This window comes from Scophthalmus maximus, chromosome 8, assembly GCF_022379125.1.
Source record: "Scophthalmus maximus strain ysfricsl-2021 chromosome 8, ASM2237912v1, whole genome shotgun sequence".
Classification (NCBI taxonomy): Eukaryota; Metazoa; Chordata; class Actinopteri; order Pleuronectiformes; family Scophthalmidae; genus Scophthalmus; species Scophthalmus maximus.
In genome coordinates this window covers 23,366,080-23,385,337 of record NC_061522.1, presented here as the reverse complement: position 1 = coordinate 23,385,337, position 19,258 = coordinate 23,366,080, and the positions used below count along the sequence as shown (strand labels likewise).

The following is a 19,258-nucleotide window of genomic DNA, read 5'->3' as shown; positions in this document are numbered from 1 at the left end:
AGGAAAGGAGATATAGACGCCCCACAATTCATTGCAGCAGCGAAATTTAACTTGATGTGAGGTGCATGAACGTAAACCATTCAATCCGAAGTAGAAGAAGAAGAAGTAGGAGAGTATGAATATGACCCAGAAGAGACGCACGTCATCATGTCAGTTACTGTTGCATATGAATCATTTACATCTGATGTCACACGATGGTAAAACACAACAACAGCCACCGTCGCATGATGACGTAGTTTAGTAAAAGTCGAGTCAGATTCTCTGAGCAGCGCTGTCGGCTTTTCCTAAGTCCTATCAGCTCTCCTTTACACCTTTCCTTGATCTCATGACGTTTTCCACTTAGGTCAAGGAATAGTAGATAGGAAGGACAGTTGGCAAAGGTATCCAAAAACACAAGGCTAAATCGAGGGTCAGTGTATCGAGCAGGATCAAACACACTAGAGACAAAGTGTGGAAAAGATGCTGGAAGGCTCAAGATAGGAAAGACACTCCTTAAATACACTAGGAGGGAAGGACGCAGGTGGAAGACATTCGGGCGAAGCACAGCAATCATACAAGCGGGAAACTTGACAGGATATGGTGGAATGACATCAGACTGACTATCAGAATAAAACGAGTACATGAACACAAACATTTGTTGACATTGCCAAAATGTCTGGTTGTTCCTTTAAAGGATTTAAAGCGACAGTGTGTTATATTAAGAGGAACAGAAATTGAATATACTGTCCATAATTGTGTGTTCATATATGTATAATCACTTGCAACAAAGAACCAATGTTTTTTCGTCAACTCTGAATGAGTTAAATATAGTAACAGTAGGGGACCGACCTCTGTGTGAGTCGCCATGTTTGCTACGTCGTGTTGTGCTGCGTTCCGGTTCCACTGCGACTCGGGAGGTCAGAAGAAAATCACCACACGAACTTCCCAGGTCCGAATTCCGAGCTGCATTACATAGGGTTGCAGAAAATGTTCCAGAATGCATCACATTCGTGTTGAATTTCCAGCGCTGCAGGCAACCGGAAATGGAATTAGCGGTGTGTCACCATAAAGTGTCCCCTGTCGGATTCTCAGTTGGTTGCGGTTTGCAACTTTACCACCAGATGCCGCCAGAAAAGTTTTAAAAAATTACACACTGGGACTTTAACTGGATTTTAAAGATTTTACTTCCATACAACTATCAAAGTCAAGAGTTACATAGAAAATTGATATCTCTGAAAGCAGGTTTTTGTGTGGACACCCACAGACCCTTTAAGCTACTTAACTACTCTTTATTATTATGCAGTTGCTGTGGTCTTTGTCCTTTGACTGTCAATCCAGAATATTGTGCGAAAGACATGGACCATGCACAAGCACATGAACATCCATGGTGGCCTGAGCAGAAAGTGGGAGGGGTGTACTTTGAGGAGTCGTATAGAGATAATCGAGAAGGAGGGTTAGAGAGAGAGAGAGAGAGAGAGAGAGATGGAATAAAAGCCGGGCAAAATGGGTGAAGAGGGAGATAAGGACAAAGACTTAAACCGAGTGAATTGAGTTAACTTAGTTCAGGCATTTCTCAACACATTTCTTCGCCGTGTTCGCAAAGACAGCAGGATCTTTCCATGAAGAAGAGGACATACAGCTCCTGGACGTCTGCTTTCTTCACTAAAGATCCACGAGGACGTCAACCACATTTTGGGAAAATTCTATAACTACTGCACAGCTGTCTCAATCTCACCATATGCCTGTAATACACACAGAGTGGTAGTTTCTTTAGATCTCTCTTTCTTTCTACAGAGTTTTAGAGGTCATATCACACAGGAAACACACACACACACACTTGTTTTTCGATCTGCCGATGCTCACACACTGCTAGGATGTGGTCCTGCATAACAGACTTCTTCACCTATGAAACCACCAAGTCGGTGGTGGTGAAGAGCTGGACCATCGGCATCATCAACCGCGTCGTCCAACTTCTCATCATCACCTACTTCATTGGGTGAGTTTTCCCCTTCATTCTGCTGCACTTTTATGACGATACAGTGTTTACTGTGCTCTGCTTGAATTAAACAATGGAATTGTGTCTTTTGGCACATTTATATTTCATGAAATGGAATTAGGGGATTATTATATTTTTTTTAAATGTTGAATCTTTCATTATTTTATTATGGTAAAGTGTTATATCATAAGTTATTATATGGCTGAAAACTATGTATTATTATCCATTTATCAGGGCACCAACAAGCGTGAGCCTATTGTAATCGTAGTCCGAATTAATCGGCCTTTTGAGGGCCTACACAATTCAAATTTGCACACACGTCAGGACTGGTGACAAATTTGATACAAATTTGATACTACTACTGAATGAAATTTGGAAGTCATGTATATCATGTCAAGATCTACAAAAAAGTCGTCGGCCACCATTACCTTCGGCCAACAGGAGGTCGGCCATTTTGATTTTAGTGTGCAGCTTTGGCACATTTTTGCACATCATACTTTCACAAACTCCTCAGATTTTACACGAGCAACTTCAAATTTGGTGTGTCATCTCAAGACCTATGGGATTATAAATGTTGCTGTTATTATCCACTATCCTATTATTCCTTATCCCTTGAGGGTTGTGGGGGGCTGGAGCCAATCCCATTTCTATGTGTTCAAAACATTAATGTTAAAATTGTAAGCTCGTTCAATTGTCACTAAAAACAAAATGTAAGTGTTCTGTTATTGACATTGAAGGAGTACAATTGTTAATGCCTAAAAGCTCAATGTGTGTCTGTGTGTGTGTGTGTGTGTGTGTGTGTGTGTGTGTGTGCGCTCTTCAGGTGGGTCTTTGTTTATGAAAAGGCCTATCAGGTGAGAGACACAGCTATTGAATCCTCAGTGATGACAAAGGTCAAAGGTTTTGGGATCTACAATGACAAGGTCATGGATGTTGCAGACTATGTCACGCCGACACAGGTATGGATGAGACGTGGATGGCTGATGGATGGATGGAGGGAGGGAAAGATGACTGACAGCAGTGTGTATTGCTGTGATTATATTTGTGTGTTTTTCAGGGAGCTTCAGTCTTCTGCATCATCACAAAACTGATCACCACTGAAAACCAAATCCAGGGATACTGTCCTGAGGTCAGATATTGTGACGACCATTACTAATACTTCTACTAGCATTACAAACACTGTAAAGTCTGTGATAGCTAAGATCGGCCTGATGAAGCTAATGCGCTGCATCTTTTTTGTACATACGCCACCTCTAAATTTTGATTTGTAACTGCCAATGTTACCCATTTATAGCACTGTCAATGTGCTATTACTGTAACCTCTACAACTGATTCAAATATACATGACAAGATTCATAATAATCCATACAGAGTTTATGGTAACACTTTAGATTGAAGCCCACAACTAGTGTAATTACTCGAGTTACAGTCTTATTCTTATGCCGTACTACGGAGATATATCTGCATCATTTAATAATTCTAAAATTTGAAAATGACATTTTAACAACAAACAGGTAAACTACATTGTTCCTTTATCATTTTTTAGGGTAGTGAAAATGTGATACTGCCGGCATCTCAATACATGTGGCTCAACCTGCCATCGGTTTAGCTTCCCTGATAGTCACTTATCAGTTTACTTCTTTTTTGTGAAACCCAAACAGCATCAAAGCTCCTCACTTTGCTTGGTTAACGTTTTACAGCTCTGTGCACAGCTTCCTTTCATCTGAGAAAATTAACAGAAAAATTGTTATGTGAAGACAGATGAGATATATCACGACGCATGGGATAAATATACTCTTCTGACAGCAAATTGTGTTGTTCTCTGTAGTTAATGAGTAAATTATATATATATATACATATATACATATATGTATATATACTGTATATACATGTTTTAGGAGTTTCCCTTTGTTACGGGGTACCTACAGCACAGTTTCCTTTCACATCATACAGTTATTTGTTCTATTATTATAAAAATATTGTGAATGTGTGTATTTATGTTATCCAGAGTGAGAAGAAGTACACTTGTACCCAAGACAGCGACTGCACTAGACACCTCAATAAACCAGGAGGTTATGGTGAGACCTTGTGTCTGCCTCTTTTTCTTCCCCTATCTCTTCTTCCACATCAGTGTTTGATGACGAATATTTTACAATTATTGCAATTATTGTTACAACAGCATGTTCTGAACGAATGCATTGCAACTGTTGTTACATTTTCTTTGCCTCCGCAGGAATTCTTACGGGGAAATGTGTTCCTTTCAACGCCACCATCAACATGTGTCAGATAAAAGGATGGTGCCCGGCTGAGATAGACACCATCAAAACGTATGATGAAACTTTGCAATCACTGTTCTCTCCAAATGAAGAATACTGACTTGAACCATTGAGACCGATTAAGTTCGATATTCAATTCAAGCCAGACATAATTCTATGTTCTTTAAAAGGGTCACTGATCCCCAGGACAATCTGTCAATGCAGATCATTTCCTCCACTTAAGAGGTTGTGTTTTCTTCCCCGTCCATCTGTTGGTTTGTTTGTTTGCGAACTTGTTGGATGGATGGGATATGGGCCAAGATGAAAAATAACAGGCATATTTAGTCATTCGGTGGAAATCCAAATATAGATCTGGATCTAGCAGATTCAAGGGAACTGTTGGGCCTTGGCGGAAGTACGCACTCTACTGAGTATCATTCTAGTTTTAGTTTTATTTGTGCAGCTTTTGAGATACCTAAGATATCTGCCTCCACCCCCAGGATTGAATAGATTTTTGTTCGCATTCTATCGGACTCTTTTGTCTATGTAATCTCTTGATGGGAAATATCATACAAGTGATTTGGGAGAACTTGGGAAAGCATTCACCAATTTTCTTGTATTTTGAGTTTTATTTAAAGTACGAACACAATTTTTGAGTGGTCCAGACCCTTTTGTAGGAGTCTTATAAATTAGTCTTCTGTTAGTCAAACTATGCACTTATGGATCGTTTTTCAATCACACTCAGGCGATTATAAATTAAATTAAATTTATGAAATTTCTATATAATTATTTACAAATATATACATTTCACCTCATTATGTTGACATTATTCTGTTCAATGCTGCAATTCAAATTATAATACAACTCTCAATGTATTCATATACCTGCTACAAGTTTTTGTGCAAAGGCCATCAACTCAACCAATGTCATTCATATGTCTGTCTGTCTTTTCTCTGCCTCTGTGTTCTTTCCTTTTTCCTTTTCTCAGTACACCAATGATGGAAGTACAGAATTTCACCATTTTCATCAAGAATAGCATCCGCTTCCCGACCTTCAACTACACCAAGTATGATTTCAAATATGATGATGATCATGATGATAATTATGCTTGTCATGTCTGACTTGATGACATGAGAATATGCCTGTGTCTTTGCAGAGGGAACTTCCTTCCCACTATCACGGGCGAATACATCCAAAAATGTAACTTTGACATGGTCAACAACACCTACTGCCCCATTTTCAGAGTTGGAGACGTCGTCCGCTATGCACAGCAGAACTTCACTAAACTGGCAGACAAGGTAGAGTCAAAAGACATTTTCAAATCAAGACTGTTCTCTCAGTGCTGACCATTACGTTGATATAGCAATTGAACATATTCCCTTCAAAACTGATTGGTGTTTTTTTTAGGTAACAGAAATTAAATAATTCCTTTGCACAGGCCTAATAACTGAGTAAGGAATGCTTCATTTGTTGGTGTCTTATTTGTAATTATTGTGGGTTTTTACCAGGGTGGAACACATGGTAAATGAGCTTGTAAGGGTTATGGTTAGGGTTAGGGTGACATGGCAGAGAGTCGGCACAATTAGTTTACAGACCATTAGCAAATCCATTGAAATACACAAACTTCACAGACTTACCAGGTCTACCGCTGACCTCTAGCGGGTTAGGGTTAGGGCTGCTTGAACAAACCATTTTTTGGTGGACATGTCATTATTCAGTCACCATGATCTCTTGATAGACTTTCTTCCCCTCGTGAACTCTGAAGCTTTTTGGTTGTGGACTACTTTGTTACTTTGTGTTTGGATTAACAATATTATTCTGCTGCCTTCCTAGTGTCTCTCTGCCTTTGGTTAAGTTACCTTTGTTATCCCCAGTGTTCGTTTTATCTAGAGTTTTGAGTTTCCTGTTATATTCTGATGTCCTTTTCCTATCTACTACTCCTTGACCTCAGTGGAAAACGTCATGAGGTCAAGGAAAGGTGTAAAGGAGGACTGATAGGACTTAGGAAAAGCAAACAGGGCTGCTCAGAGAATCTGACTCCACTTACACTAAACTACGTCATCACGCGACGGCGGATGTTATTGACGTGCGTCTGTCGTGGTGAAACTACAAATTTCTGAAGATGGACTACAAAAAACCCAGCGGCTCCATCCAGTATGTTTCAGAGTGTTTTACTACTGTTTGACATCAGATATAAATGATTCATCTGTAACAGTAACTGACATGATGACGTGCATCTGTTCTGGGTCATATTTATACTCTTCTACTTCTTCTACTTCATTTACGTCTGTGCATGGCGCGTTAAATATCGCTGTCGCAATGAATTCTGGGGCATCTATATCTCCTTACTCTCACATTGGAAGCTCCAGTGTACCCTATGCTAAAGGAGATAGGAAAGGAAGCATTGAACTCCTTTCCTACGAATTTAGAGAATCCGAACTGCTCTTATCATGGCTGCTGATCAAATACTTCCGGGTCAAGTCAAGATTTAGGAAACTTCCTAAGTCCAATTTCACAATTCGACCTTACCCATAGTCTCTGTGATTCCCTTTGTCAGTTCCTCTTTTACTACACCCGCTTTGTTATGTCACTTCAGTTCTGGCTAATGCTCTCCCATGTAGATTTTACTCTCTCTGCTTGTTTTGTGGTCCTGTTTTGACTTTTGTATTGGTTCAGTTATTGCTCCTAGTGGATACCCTCAGCTGGATTTTGTTTTAGTTGTGCTTCAAAGTCACTTTTGTTGTTAGTAAGTACTTTGCATTTCGGTCCTACTTTGCAAACCGTGACAGGACAAGCTCTGAAAAACAGGGTGTAGGTACAGCTAAAAATCTCTCCGAAACAAGGAGTTAGTGAAAATAGACTGGCTTTCCGATATCTGAAGCTAAAGAAGTATGTCTATTGAAGAGAGCTCAAACTCTTTCTACCTAGCTTGGACCACATTAATTGATGCCTATTTATCGGTTCTTGTGAAGGAGCATAATAAAAGCCCCCCCAAAAAAGGTTTTTGGACATCAAAAGTGTTAAGAATAAAAACTATGTCCTCTGGATATCCATTCTTATCTTACACCACATTCAGTCTTAGTAACACATCATCTGCATATAGAACTTTTTTTCCCCACACCACTTATAGATATACCCTCCCAAATTGGTCTCCTCTTTGAAGTGTTTTGGTTGAAAAGTGGTGGACAAAGTGGATAACCTTGTCTGCATCCTTGCTGAAGAATTACTGGATTCGAGGAATAAAACTGATTGGTCTATATCCTTTACAGTCAATTTTATCATTTCCCTCAGAGCTGTGTTAGCCAGTCAGTATCTGGGCCTAATCATCTCTACTATAGCAAGCTTTGAAACATAACTTGACTAATTTAAACAAAGGACTTTGGTTGTGGTGGGTTTTCTTGATTAAATGTAGAACAGTAGCTGCCCTCTTGACTGTCATCTCGATCGAGGGCTAGTGTCATGACTCCTCATCCTCCAAACAGTCCTTTATTAATGGATCAAGCTATAAAGTAAAGTGAACAAGAAGAGCACAAAAACATTAAGTTGATTAAAGAACAACCAGTGAAAAGTTTGATATAATTGTTGTGCTTTGAAAGCACTATTCAAAAGAAATTACGAAAATCTGCACACTCTGATGCATTACAATGGAAAGTTGGCATCCTTATTTCAAACTTCTAGCATTGTTTCATTAGATTTAACTGAGGAGATTAGAAATATTAGAGAAGATGTGCTTTATGTGCCGCTCTCATGTTGAAACTTTTGTCAGGGAGGAGTGATTGGAATAAAGATTGGCTGGATGTGTGATCTGGACAAGTCAGATGACCAGTGTAACCCCTCCTACTCGTTCACCCGCCTGGATGCCATGTCGCAGAAGAATGCCGTCTCGCCAGGCTACAATTTCAGGTACTTGGCCACATTGTTGTACTGACGTGCTCCATCCAGAGAACTTGATGAGAGGACTTGACAACAGCTGACCAGACTGCCGTTAGATTCATCAGAATTCACTATCCCCAGGGCAGGATTTCTTATTATCTTCTCATATCCATGACCTTTCCATTAAACCCATTAGTTGAAACATTTGGCACAGGTAATACAAAAATATCATAGATTGATTATTTGACATGTTATACCAGGTTATTAGGCTTTGCCATTGGAGTTGGTTGCTCTCATGATGTGTTCAAATGTTACATAAATGATGTTGATGGGTTTTTTTTATTTTTTTTTATTTTTGTATTTACAGGTTTGCCAAATACTATAAGACAGAGAACGGGACAGACTACCGCACTCTGGTGAAAGCCTATGCTATTAGGTTTGATGTTTTGGTCAATGGAAATGTGAGTACACGTGTGATTGCTCATAAGCATCTTATTACTAACTAATTAAGTTGGTTTGTTGGTTCCTGTCTGTGTGGAGTTTGCATGTTTCTCCCTGTTTCTACGTGGGTTTTCCTGCTTCAGTTATTAAATAACTACAAAATAAACTTTTTTTTCCTCATTGGCCACTACGTTAATCAGAATTCAAACTTTGGAGTCAGAAGGGGCAGGAGTTAAATTAACAGAAGAGGTGATTTCTTGTACTGAAACATTGCTGATATGATCAACTGGTCTTCCCTTTGTAGGCAGGGAAGTTCAACATGATCCCTACACTCATCAACATGGTGGCGGCGTTCACATCAGTGGGAGTGGTGAGGTTCACTTGTATACCAGATGCAATCAGTAAAAAAGTTCATTACATTCCAGTCATGTTTATGCAGTGGTTAGGAACCTTTTTCTATCAAGGGCCATTTTGATTTTTTTCATGGGCCATAGGCATACTATAATTCTGAATACAGTATATCATTCTAATGCCATGGCTGGAACTGCTTAAATTTTACCTTGTGTGGTTCTAGCAGCTCTCTTTTCCATTTCAACATTTTGCAGTCACCTAGATTTTTTTGGCTTCATGAATAATCTTGCGGGCTGGTTCAATTATTTCACGGGCCGTATACAGATATAAAAGTTCCTCACCCCTGCCTTCATGTCTGATTGGAGGTATTATCTAAAAGTACAAGTTGGTCTTTACATTATGAAAATTCCTTACTAAAACTGAACTGTGTTGTTGGGGAAATTAAGGGCTGGTATAGAACAAAAGCATTGTGTCTCTTTAAAGTTTCATCCCCGCTCCTGTTTTGCTGAGCACTGTATGAATAAAGTATTGTTGTTCTCATCGTCTAGGGAACGGTGCTGTGTGACATCATACTGCTGAACTTCCTGAAAGGAGCGGAGCAGTACAAGGCAAAAAAATTTGAAGAGGTGAAGTAGGGCGAATTAAATTAAAATTGACCTTATTAATCACGGTGTTTATAATCACAAATATGTGGTTGGTGTCATACGGTAAACTTGTTGGACATGGAGCAACATTTAAGAATTTTTTGTGGGCCAGAAAACCAAAACTATGAGCTAACAGAAGCTTTGTGGTTCTGTAGAATATAGGAGGTAACAGAAATGGGGGATAACTCTCAGCAGGTCATGTTTCTATAATAACACTTGTCATATGACTCATTATGCATATGAATGTATCGCTTAATGCACCTTTAACCTCCACGACGTCAACAGTTTGTTAACAGAAAAAAAACAGAATGGTTTATTTGTATGTTAAAATTTGGGCAAGATTTCAATATTTGGATTTTTGTGAAAAAGAAGTGAATCCAATTACTGCAGTGAACAGAAAGTAAAAATTAGTTTGCATCATCTTTCTATAAGGTACGGAGGTTTTGACAGATGACAATGTGTATATATGAGTTGACGTACCACAATAATGACCAATACACCTCTTTCTCTCCCCCGCGTTCCGTAGGTGTCGGACAGCCCGATGGAATCCCGCAGCAATGATTTTTACCGCTCCCAACTGTCCCTGAGACATAACGAGACCCTCATGAGGTCAAGTGACTCAGGGGCATTTTCGATTGAACATTACAGCTAAACAGAGCGCCAGCCAGGGTTCAGAGAGGAGTGGACTGAGGAAAACACGTGGGAGTTGGGTTTCTCCAAAAAAATTTAATGTTCTACCTTTTTTTACTCATTCAGGGCTCTATTTATATAACACAATACCTCAGTGTTAGCCACAAGTCTGTGTCAATATCAAAAATCATCTGAGGAACCTTGAACTGTTGCTATGTTGCCCAAAAATATTTAAAAACAGCTTGTGTGGACTTTTTAGATCCGGATTTATTAAACCGAAAGAAAACTTTTGTGTTCAAAACGGGAATTAGACCTGGAAAAAGATTTCAGGTTTGAGCTCGTTGCTCGTTTTGTACCTTGTATTGAAACTTCTATGATGCAGACTTTGTGACAGAAATAAAGACGTGTGGAATGCACAGGGTTCACTTTCCTGGCCCTCTTAAATAGCACCATTGTGGTTTTCTCTCTGATGGATTTACTCTGTGTACTAAAGCTGGATTGTAGTTTCGATCAATAACAATATTGACATATCATGAAAATATGTTGAAATGTGTTTTTGCTGAGGGGTGAACCAGCAGCATTTAAAGTCACATCCGGGTCAGCTTTTCGTATAGATGTATTTATCACCCTGGAGCAGGATGAAGTCGGACATGGTCCAAGTAACTCTGAATGACTTTGTTGACGGACTCACATCTGAATCTGAAAGATCTGATGCTCCTTCACCCATCGCATCAAGGATCAGAGGAGAGGAGCTTGAGATGGTGACACTGCACAAGTACCATTTTGCCATGTATTATATATTAGAGATGCAACAGTTAATCGATTAGTAATCGACTGCTAAATTAATCGGCAACTATTCTGATAATCGATTAATCGGTTCAAGTAGTTTTTATGAAAAAAAAGTCAAAATTCTCTGATTTCAGCTACTTAAATGTGAATATTTTCTTGTTTCTTTGCTCCTCTGTGACAATAAACTGAATATCTTTGGTGTGTGGACAAAACAAATCATCATCTTGAGGGTTTGGGAAACACGATCGACATTTTTCACCATTTAATGACATTTTATGGACCAAAAAACTAATTGATTAATCGAGAAAATAATAGACAGATTAATCGATCATGAAGATAATCGTTAGTTGCAGCCCTATATATATAATATATATATATATTTATAAGCTGAGGCGCCGCTTGCCAGCAGGCAATAGGGGGCCCCCAGGTCAATAGGGGGCCCCCGAGGGCTGACAAACTTGATTTTTACAGCAGTGACAATGCGCAAAGTTGCAATGACAGTAGGAGACCACCCTTGAGGGGGCCCCACCTGACTCTACCGACTCCCGTTGCAAGTTTTTTTCTTTACTCCTGTTGCAAGTGATGTGCATGATTCAGTGTAAACAAACTTAATGACAACAACAACGAATGCCACTCATAAAAAATGAAGAGGAGTTACCCTTCTGGAAGCGAAAAAAAGAAAGAAGAAAAAGAGGAAGAGGAGAGCAAAAAGCAAGACAGTGGTAAAGATAAAGATAACAGATAATAATGATTAAATATAATACTACACAACTAAATGCTGCTTGTCTAGCCTTAACTGTGGAGGACAGACACTTGAATGACGTAACTTCCACTAACATCACATTATTTCTTTTGTTTACTTTGATGTTTGGTGAGTGTATTAAAATGTATTTTTCATGTCTGTGGACTAGGCCTGTGGTTTTAGGAAACTGAAATCTTCATTATGCTGTAAATGTAAAGCCATAGTGCAGGCCCCAGCACACAAGCCTAATCATCTGTATTGGAACTATGTTAAATTACATCGTCCCTGAAATGTAAATATTAAAAAAATGAATAGTTTTTTAAATAGATAAATTATTTATAACATAATGGTGATGAACGCTGGTTCGAGGGGCCCCAACATACTTTAGAATCGCCTCTGTATATACGACGCACAAAGTTTTGACGCCATTGATCCCGCGGTGCTTCGCGCAGTGACGTCACCGTGACCTCACTGTTCAAGATGGCGGCATTTGCGTGGCAACGGAACCTTTAGCAGAAGCGCGACTGTCGGAGAGAGAGAAAGGTATTTGCTCCGTTTGGGGGTTTCTCGGTCGTGGCCGCGACACCGTGATCGAAGCCGCACGCCGACTGAAGGTGTCAGTGGGGGACGCTCTGTCCCGGCTCCTCGCTGTAGCCCGTGTTAGCCTGTTAGCTCTGGTGTGTAACGCTAGCGGCCGCCGCTGCTGCTGTGGAGAGCAGCCCTCCGCGGCCAGGTGCCCATTTACCCGCCTCACCCTGAACACATCACGGCTCAGTCCGTGGGGCGTCGTTTCATCAGCTCCTCTCCTTACTCTGTATTTGAATGTAGCACTTGTCAAGAAAAAACACGTTTTTGGACAAATATATAAATGTGATCTTGTCCTTGACAAATACTCGAAATTGTCATTAAATATGGTTTTGGTTTAGTATTAACCTCCTGTGATGGCTTTGTTTTCTCATGATGATCAAAATGTTTTCAGACGAGAATAAAGTGATAATATTATGAGAATAAAGTTGTTACTTTACGAGAATAAAGTCGTAATATGATGAGAATAAAGTTGTAATATTATGAGAATAAAGTCATAGTATTATGAGAATAAAGTCGTAATTTTATGATAAAGTCGTAATATGAGAATAAAGACGTCATTTTACAATAATAAAGTCATAGTATAATGAGAATAAAGTCGTAATATTACCAAAATAAAGTACAAGAATAAAGTCATAATATTATGTGAATAAAGTCGTAATATTATGAGAATAAAGCCATTATATTATGACAACAAAGTCGTAATATTATGAGAATAAAGTCTTATTATTATGAAAATAAAGTTGTAATTTTACAAGAATAAAGTCGTAATATTATGAGAATAAAGTCATAATTTTATGAGAATAAAGTCGTTATTTTACAAGATAAGTCATGATATTATGAGAATAAAGTTGTAATTTTACAAGAATAAAGTTGTAATTTTACAATAATAAAGTCTTAATATTATAAGAATAAAGTTGTAATATTATGAGAATAAAGTTGTGATTTTATGAGAATAAAGTTGTGATTTTACAAGAAAAATTTTAATTGTATTTAATATTATATCACGGAAATAAACAGCAACCCAGGAATGGTTAGCCCTGGGAACAGCTTTCTCTGGTGTCAAGTACAGATTCAAAAAGTTTCTCCACATTCCTCATTTTAACGCATGTGACTGCTCTTCTGACATTTCTTCACTAAAATAACACAGAGACCATGTTTACCACTTAAATCTCGTAACATTACGAGTTTTTTCTCGTGAAATAGCGACTTTATTCTCAAAGTCAATTTTTTCCTCTCTCGATGTGGCCCTAATGCTCCGCCGTAGGAGAGCGTGTGGAGGCAGACATGAGGAAACCCCGTACACTCGGTGGGTGAATGGGTGAATGTGACCTCTATGGCAAAGCGCTATGGGTGGGTGAAATAGCCCAATATTACTGCGGAGAGACAGAAAACCAATGTGAAAATGCTTGTATTTACTGACTGAATATTGCTCACACCATTGAGGGAAACTGTAAACCATTTTGGAATGGTCTGACAGAACAACTCTTGCAACACAATCCTACAGCACTAAGCCTCCAAAACACACCACTGAATTTCTCCCTTTTTAAAAAGGACATTCTAGGTAGGCTGTTGTATCACGCTGCATTGATTTGAGCTAGGTGAACCCCATGAAGTGTAGCTTTCCAATGTAGGGGACAGCCTCAGTGATTCAGTATTGAACCCTGCCTTGGTATCCACAATCCCTTCCTGCTGCTTAAGACTTCTGCGCTTGTCTGAGAACATCTCCTCTTTTTAATTTCAGAGCTCAGACCTGCTGATGAGAAGAAAAGCTTTCGGAGGACTTCAACTTTGACCAACAAGGAATTCAAATGAGTTCTCCAGAAGAGGTGAGGTCTAATAAGAATGAACACTGAGTCTGACCCCTTTTTCAGCTGGCAGTAGCATCCGTCCTGAGTGATCCGCTCACAAGTGGACAGCTCTAAGTACAGGTGAAACCACTCTCGGGACACATTGAAATCGGATCTCAGAAACCACATTCGGAGGTGGTTTAAGCTGCATGTATCCACATTCTAATAGCAGTGACAACGGGTATGTGACTTTTGGCCACATTAGGGACCGCCTACTCAACTGACACCCTCTGCGTGAGCGGAAGCAAACAGAATTTGACAGATCGCGCATGTGATCCGCGCATTTACTTTTTTTATTGACTGCCGCTGTTACTTTTTAAAGTAGCGTTATAATTCCCTAAATGTCGATGCAGAGAAATGCAGTGAAAATATAATGATCGGGAGATATGGAAGTTATGAGGTGATGTGTTCACGTGAACGAGGCATGGTAACAGCAGTAGAAGCGGATCGGAGTCATGTATACTGGAGGAGCCACCCGCATCGTTTGAGATTTGTGTATTGGAGCATTGTGGCTTTTCTGTAAAATACACAGATGATGGTGGGGATCCACATGGTGGAAAAGCAATGACTGTAAATACTCACGGTGTGTGTGCGAGAGAGAGAAGCGGGGAGCGTGTGTGATGTGAGCATGGCTCCACCCGGCGAGGGAGTGAGAGAGAGAGTTGACGGCAGAAGTTAATGTGCGGTGCTGGTTGCAGTTTGTCTCGATTTGATAAATAAGTGTAAAGAAGAAGTCTCTGTGTAGTTCTTTGCTTCACTGTCTCGTTGCAGCGAGAGGTGAACATCTCTCCCTCCCGACCGTTCAGTGATTCATGCCTCATTTTGCACCTTAATTCTTTTTTTGTGCCATTTTCCGTCTTAAATAACTTAGAAAACTGTTCAAAACACCTTAAATACATAATGATGCATGCATGCGCAAAAAACTCGACCCATTGCTTGCTTTAAGGGGCAGTAAGCTATTCTGGAGAGAGCTTGTCTCTCTCTTTGTTGTTGTTGTGATTTTCCTGGTATGGGAGACCTGAGAATTTACAGTATGATGTACATTAGGTGAGGTTCTCAATAAGTACCTCAATATAGCTATGTAACGGCAAGTCCTCCACCCTGACCTGTGTTTGTGTTTTTCTCAGGGGAAAGCGGCAGACACGGACGAGAGCAGACCTCACCGGTGTCAGAGCTGTGGGAAGTGTTTCAGTCGGATCTGCAGTCTTAGAAGACATGAACTCATCCACTCTGCAGAGGAGCTGTACCACTGTGAACTATGTGGCAGCAGTTTCAGCCAACTAAACGCGTACAACTTACACCTGTACACCCACCCTGAAGAAACGCCGTACTGCTGCGACCAGTGTGGGATGGATTTCAGTGACCAGGGTTCTTACAGGAAACACCTGCGAGACCACACTGGGCCATACCAGTGTGACCAGTGTGAGAAGACTTTCAGCTACTTCAGCATTTACAAGATACACATGCGTGTGCACACCAAAGAAAAGCCGTACTGCTGTGACCAGTGTCCGAAGAGTTTCAGCTTCTTGAGCTCATACAAGCGACACCTGCTCAGCCACAGTGGAGAAAAGCCCTACCAGTGTGACTTCTGTGGGAAAAGCTTCACGCAGTCGGGGCATTTCAGCCTGCACCTGCGCAACCACACCGGGGAGAAGCCGTACGAGTGTGAGCAGTGTGACAAGAGTTTCAGTGACTTGAGCAGTTACAAGATACACCTGCGCGTCCACACCGGAGAGAAGCCGTACTGCTGCGACCAGTGTGGCAGGAGTTTCTCTCAGCTCGGGAACTACAAGTCACACATGCGCATCCACACGGGGGAGAAGCCGTTCCGCTGTGAGCTGTGTGACAAAAGTTTCTCCATCTCAAAGACGTATAAGCAGCACGTGCGCACCCACACCGGCGAGAAGCCGTTCCAGTGCAAAGAATGTGGGAAAGGTTTCGGTCGCCTGAGCAATTACATGCGCCACCTCCGCATCCACACGGGGGAGCAGCCGTTCAGCTGTGGCCAGTGTGGCAAATGCTTCAACAGCTCGTACAGTTACAGCCGCCACCTGCGCGTCCACACTGGGGAGAAGCCTTACTGGTGTTCTCAGTGCAAGAGGCTGTTCACGCGTTCACAGTCCTTAAACAAGCACCGCTGCGTCGATGTAGAAGTCGAGGAAGAGGGCTCCCCTGTGCGCACCAAAGAAGAGGAAACGAGCTGTTCATTAACAGAACCAACAAGTGACGACCAATAACAAGTAGAGGATGTAGTAGGTTAGCAGGATAGGGTGCTTGTTCAGATTTTGTTTTGACACAAAGGAAATCACAGTATATTACCGGACTTATGTGAACCATGTTTCTGCTCTGCTCCACAGGAGCCCAACACTGAGCTCACCTTTTACGTCGGTACGTATAATGTACAGTTATTTAATTGCACCATCTGTTGATTCTGTACATAAATAGACCAAACTGATCGATCGAATCATCGCAAAACACAAAAATACCTGAAAAAATACTCGAACTAGAACGCGGCTGCTACAAATGCAAACACTGTCATCTCATAGTAACAGACAGACAGTAGGTCAGAAATTGTTTCATAAGAAAGTTGAACCACGAGTGTGAAAATACACTGCTCGAAAAAAATTAAGGGAACACTTAAAGGGGCAGTAAGTGATTCTTAAGCAATACATGTTTTTTAAAACTATTTCCTTTAGCTGTCGCTTTTGTGTGTCCGGGTTTTCGGTTCAGCCCAGGCTCTGTAAAACATAATTTACAAATGTTAAGAGACGTGCCAGAGGGTGCCGCTGCAACTCCGTGGTTCTCGTTATACGACCCCCTCGCAAGCTACTCCCTGAACTGTGTCTACTACTAGCTTAACTGTCCTTAGACCGGACTCCTAACACCTCCGTCGCCAGGCCCCAGTCCGACTGCCTCCACCATAAGCAGGTACTTGCTTTTATTCCGGTCTTAATACAGAATTAATACAGGAGTTTCCATACCACATAGTGACACATCGAACAAATACTATGAAAGAGAACTTTCGTAACCCCGGTTCTCTGAGTAGTATGAGTGAGTCTGAATGTCTCTCGGAACCGCCCTTCTTGCTGCTGGGGTGAAGCAAGGGGTGTGGGGTGTGCTTGTTCTGGATGACGAGTGACGTTGGGTCAGGTATATTTATAGCACAGGGTCCAGACCCAAACGTCATGACTGACAGCCAATCAGGGCTGGCGTAATGGTACAAGTGCTTCTGTGAATACGCAAGGTGGCGTATCCCATAGTGAGTTTAGTGGTTAATGTGTCGGACTCCCTTACCACCGGTAAGGGAACGGGGTCAGCAACAAAGAGAAACGAGCTCTCTCCAGAATCGCTTACTGCCCCTTTAACTCACATATTGGATTTTGATGAACGAATTATTCAGGCTGAAATTCCTGTTTAAAGTCCTGCTGCTGGGTTGATGCCCTTCTACGGCCCCTGTCCAGCTCTCCTCTCCAAATGTGCTTTAGCCTTTAGGAGTTTGTGCCTTGGAACAATACGTTTATCCAATCAGCACAAAATTAAAAATGAAAATGATTTTTAAATTGGCACCACAAATGTTTTTTTCCCATTAGGCCCTACAGTATTGTGTTTTCATGGCCGTGTTGGTGCTTCGTTCAACATAAAGTTAGGTGCGTAGATTTGTGGAATGTACCTTCTGTCAGTCTGCATGCAGTTTGCAGTTAAATGAATCAAGCCCTGTCATTGGTCAAGTGATAAACGGATGGAAATGGAAGCTATGAATGTCACAGACTAGCTGAAGTGACTCTGCTTGTTTTTGTGAATAATGATTAACAGCTCATTGTTTCTTGGATTTAATTTTGGCTAATTGAGCTGCTTCCTTCTGTGGAAGGTAAGAACGTAAACCTGGGAAAAATGCGTGTGGCTGTATTTATTAATTCAACCTATTTTTGGTCATCTGTGTACAGCAACTTGGCAAAAAAATTTAAGCCATTATGTCTATTCTTTTGGCCATGACGTTGAACACAGCGTTGAAGTCGAAAACAGTGAGGTGTAGATCATCCTGTGTTCTTTTTGTCCAATATACTCTACATGTGCCATCTGTTCATCCTATTCATAATCTGATATGATTCTGTTTGCAAGTATTTGTTATGTAAATATTGTCATTATTAAATACATGTTGAACTTGAAGGTGGAAACATTTGAAAATAAGTTTGGATGGTACAGTATATGTTAATTGTACTAAGTGGTCAGTTTCACATACAGTCAAGCAATTCCCTATTTTATGATTATTGTATATTGTGTATATTATTACAAGATCAGAGATCAGGCAGACTTGTATAACAATATTTTTCGAGGTATCCTCGTGATGCGAGGGGCCCAGTGGAGACGAACAGGAGCCAGTGGACAGTGGACAAAGTCCTACAGGTCTATGTGGAGATGGCGAGGAGGTGGGTTGTGCAATAAGACAGATATGTGATGACCAACAGTAAATGAGAGTGAACGCTGTAAAATAAAGGTTTCAATAAAGGACTGAATTGAACTCTGAAGTGAAGGTGTGAATAACTGGATATATGAACAATGTGACAACCTGTGCCTTTGGACTTAAGTTTAAATGCTCTCATCTCCCAACAATGCCAGCCACTCATTGTGCTCCGTGGTGGAGAAAAAGCCCTCTGCTACTTGGCTTTGTTTTCTGTGATGTTTTAATATATAAAATATAAAATTCCTTTGAAATTTGATGTTAAGAGTTGTAAATATAATATTTACTGCAGTTAGACTGATGAGATGAAGCTGAATACATATTAAGGACAGTTAAACAACAGTTGTACGAATAAATCACCACATTTCCATCCATCCATCATCTACCTCTTTATCCATTTAAGGCTGGAGCCAATCCCAGCTGACATTGAGCGAGAGGCGGGGTTCACCCTGGACAGGTCGCCAGCCTATGGCAGGGCCACATACAGGGACAAACAACCATTCACTATCACATTCACACCTACGGTCAATTTAGAGTCTGCAAATAAGCTAATCACATTCTGCATGTCTTTGGACTGTGGGAGGAAGCCGGAGAACCCACGCATACACGGGGAGCTCACGCAAACTCCACATAGATGAAATGAAATGAATATATATTTAGCCAA

General features: G+C 40.7%; 2 protein-coding genes across 3 annotated transcripts; both read left to right on the top strand.

Annotated features, from left to right (window-relative positions):
- Positions 1–1,447: 1,447 nt before the first annotated feature.
- Positions 1,448–10,618, top strand: p2rx3b (purinergic receptor P2X, ligand-gated ion channel, 3b). Its single transcript, XM_035637049.2, has 12 exons — positions 1,448–1,975; positions 2,799–2,934; positions 3,033–3,104; positions 3,984–4,053; positions 4,209–4,302; positions 5,219–5,296; positions 5,387–5,528; positions 7,997–8,133; positions 8,471–8,564; positions 8,849–8,914; positions 9,444–9,521; positions 10,066–10,618. Exons 1-12 carry the CDS (start codon positions 1,854–1,856, stop codon positions 10,189–10,191), a joined length of 1,215 nt encoding a protein of 404 aa, XP_035492942.2. The 5' UTR covers positions 1,448–1,853; the 3' UTR covers positions 10,192–10,618.
- A 910-nt stretch (positions 10,619–11,528) lies between these two features.
- Positions 11,529–18,654, top strand: LOC118312454 (zinc finger protein 239). Of its 2 annotated transcripts, none has more exons than XM_035637056.2 (3): positions 11,529–11,680; positions 14,030–14,114; positions 15,263–18,654. In XM_035637056.2, the coding sequence occupies exons 2-3, from the start codon at positions 14,097–14,099 to the stop codon at positions 16,370–16,372; spliced, it is 1,128 nt and encodes a 375-aa protein (XP_035492949.1). In that variant the 5' UTR covers positions 11,529–11,680; positions 14,030–14,096; the 3' UTR covers positions 16,373–18,654. The 2 variants fall into 2 exon arrangements, with proteins under 2 accessions (XP_035492949.1, XP_035492948.1); XM_035637055.2 differs by lacking the exon at positions 11,529–11,680 and adding an exon at positions 12,142–12,243.
- Positions 18,655–19,258: the final 604 nt, after the last annotated feature.

Excerpts from the sequence above, each read along its gene's own strand:
- p2rx3b (XM_035637049.2), top strand. The coding sequence starts at position 1,854 with ATGTGGTCCTGCATAACAGACTTCTTCACCTATGAAACCACCAAGTCG. Across the intron at positions 2,935-3,032 it reads ACTATGTCACGCCGACACAG|GGAGCTTCAGTCTTCTGCAT; the intron begins GTATGGATGAGA and ends TGTGTTTTTCAG. Across the intron at positions 5,529-7,996 it reads TCACTAAACTGGCAGACAAG|GGAGGAGTGATTGGAATAAA; the intron begins GTAGAGTCAAAA and ends AACTTTTGTCAG.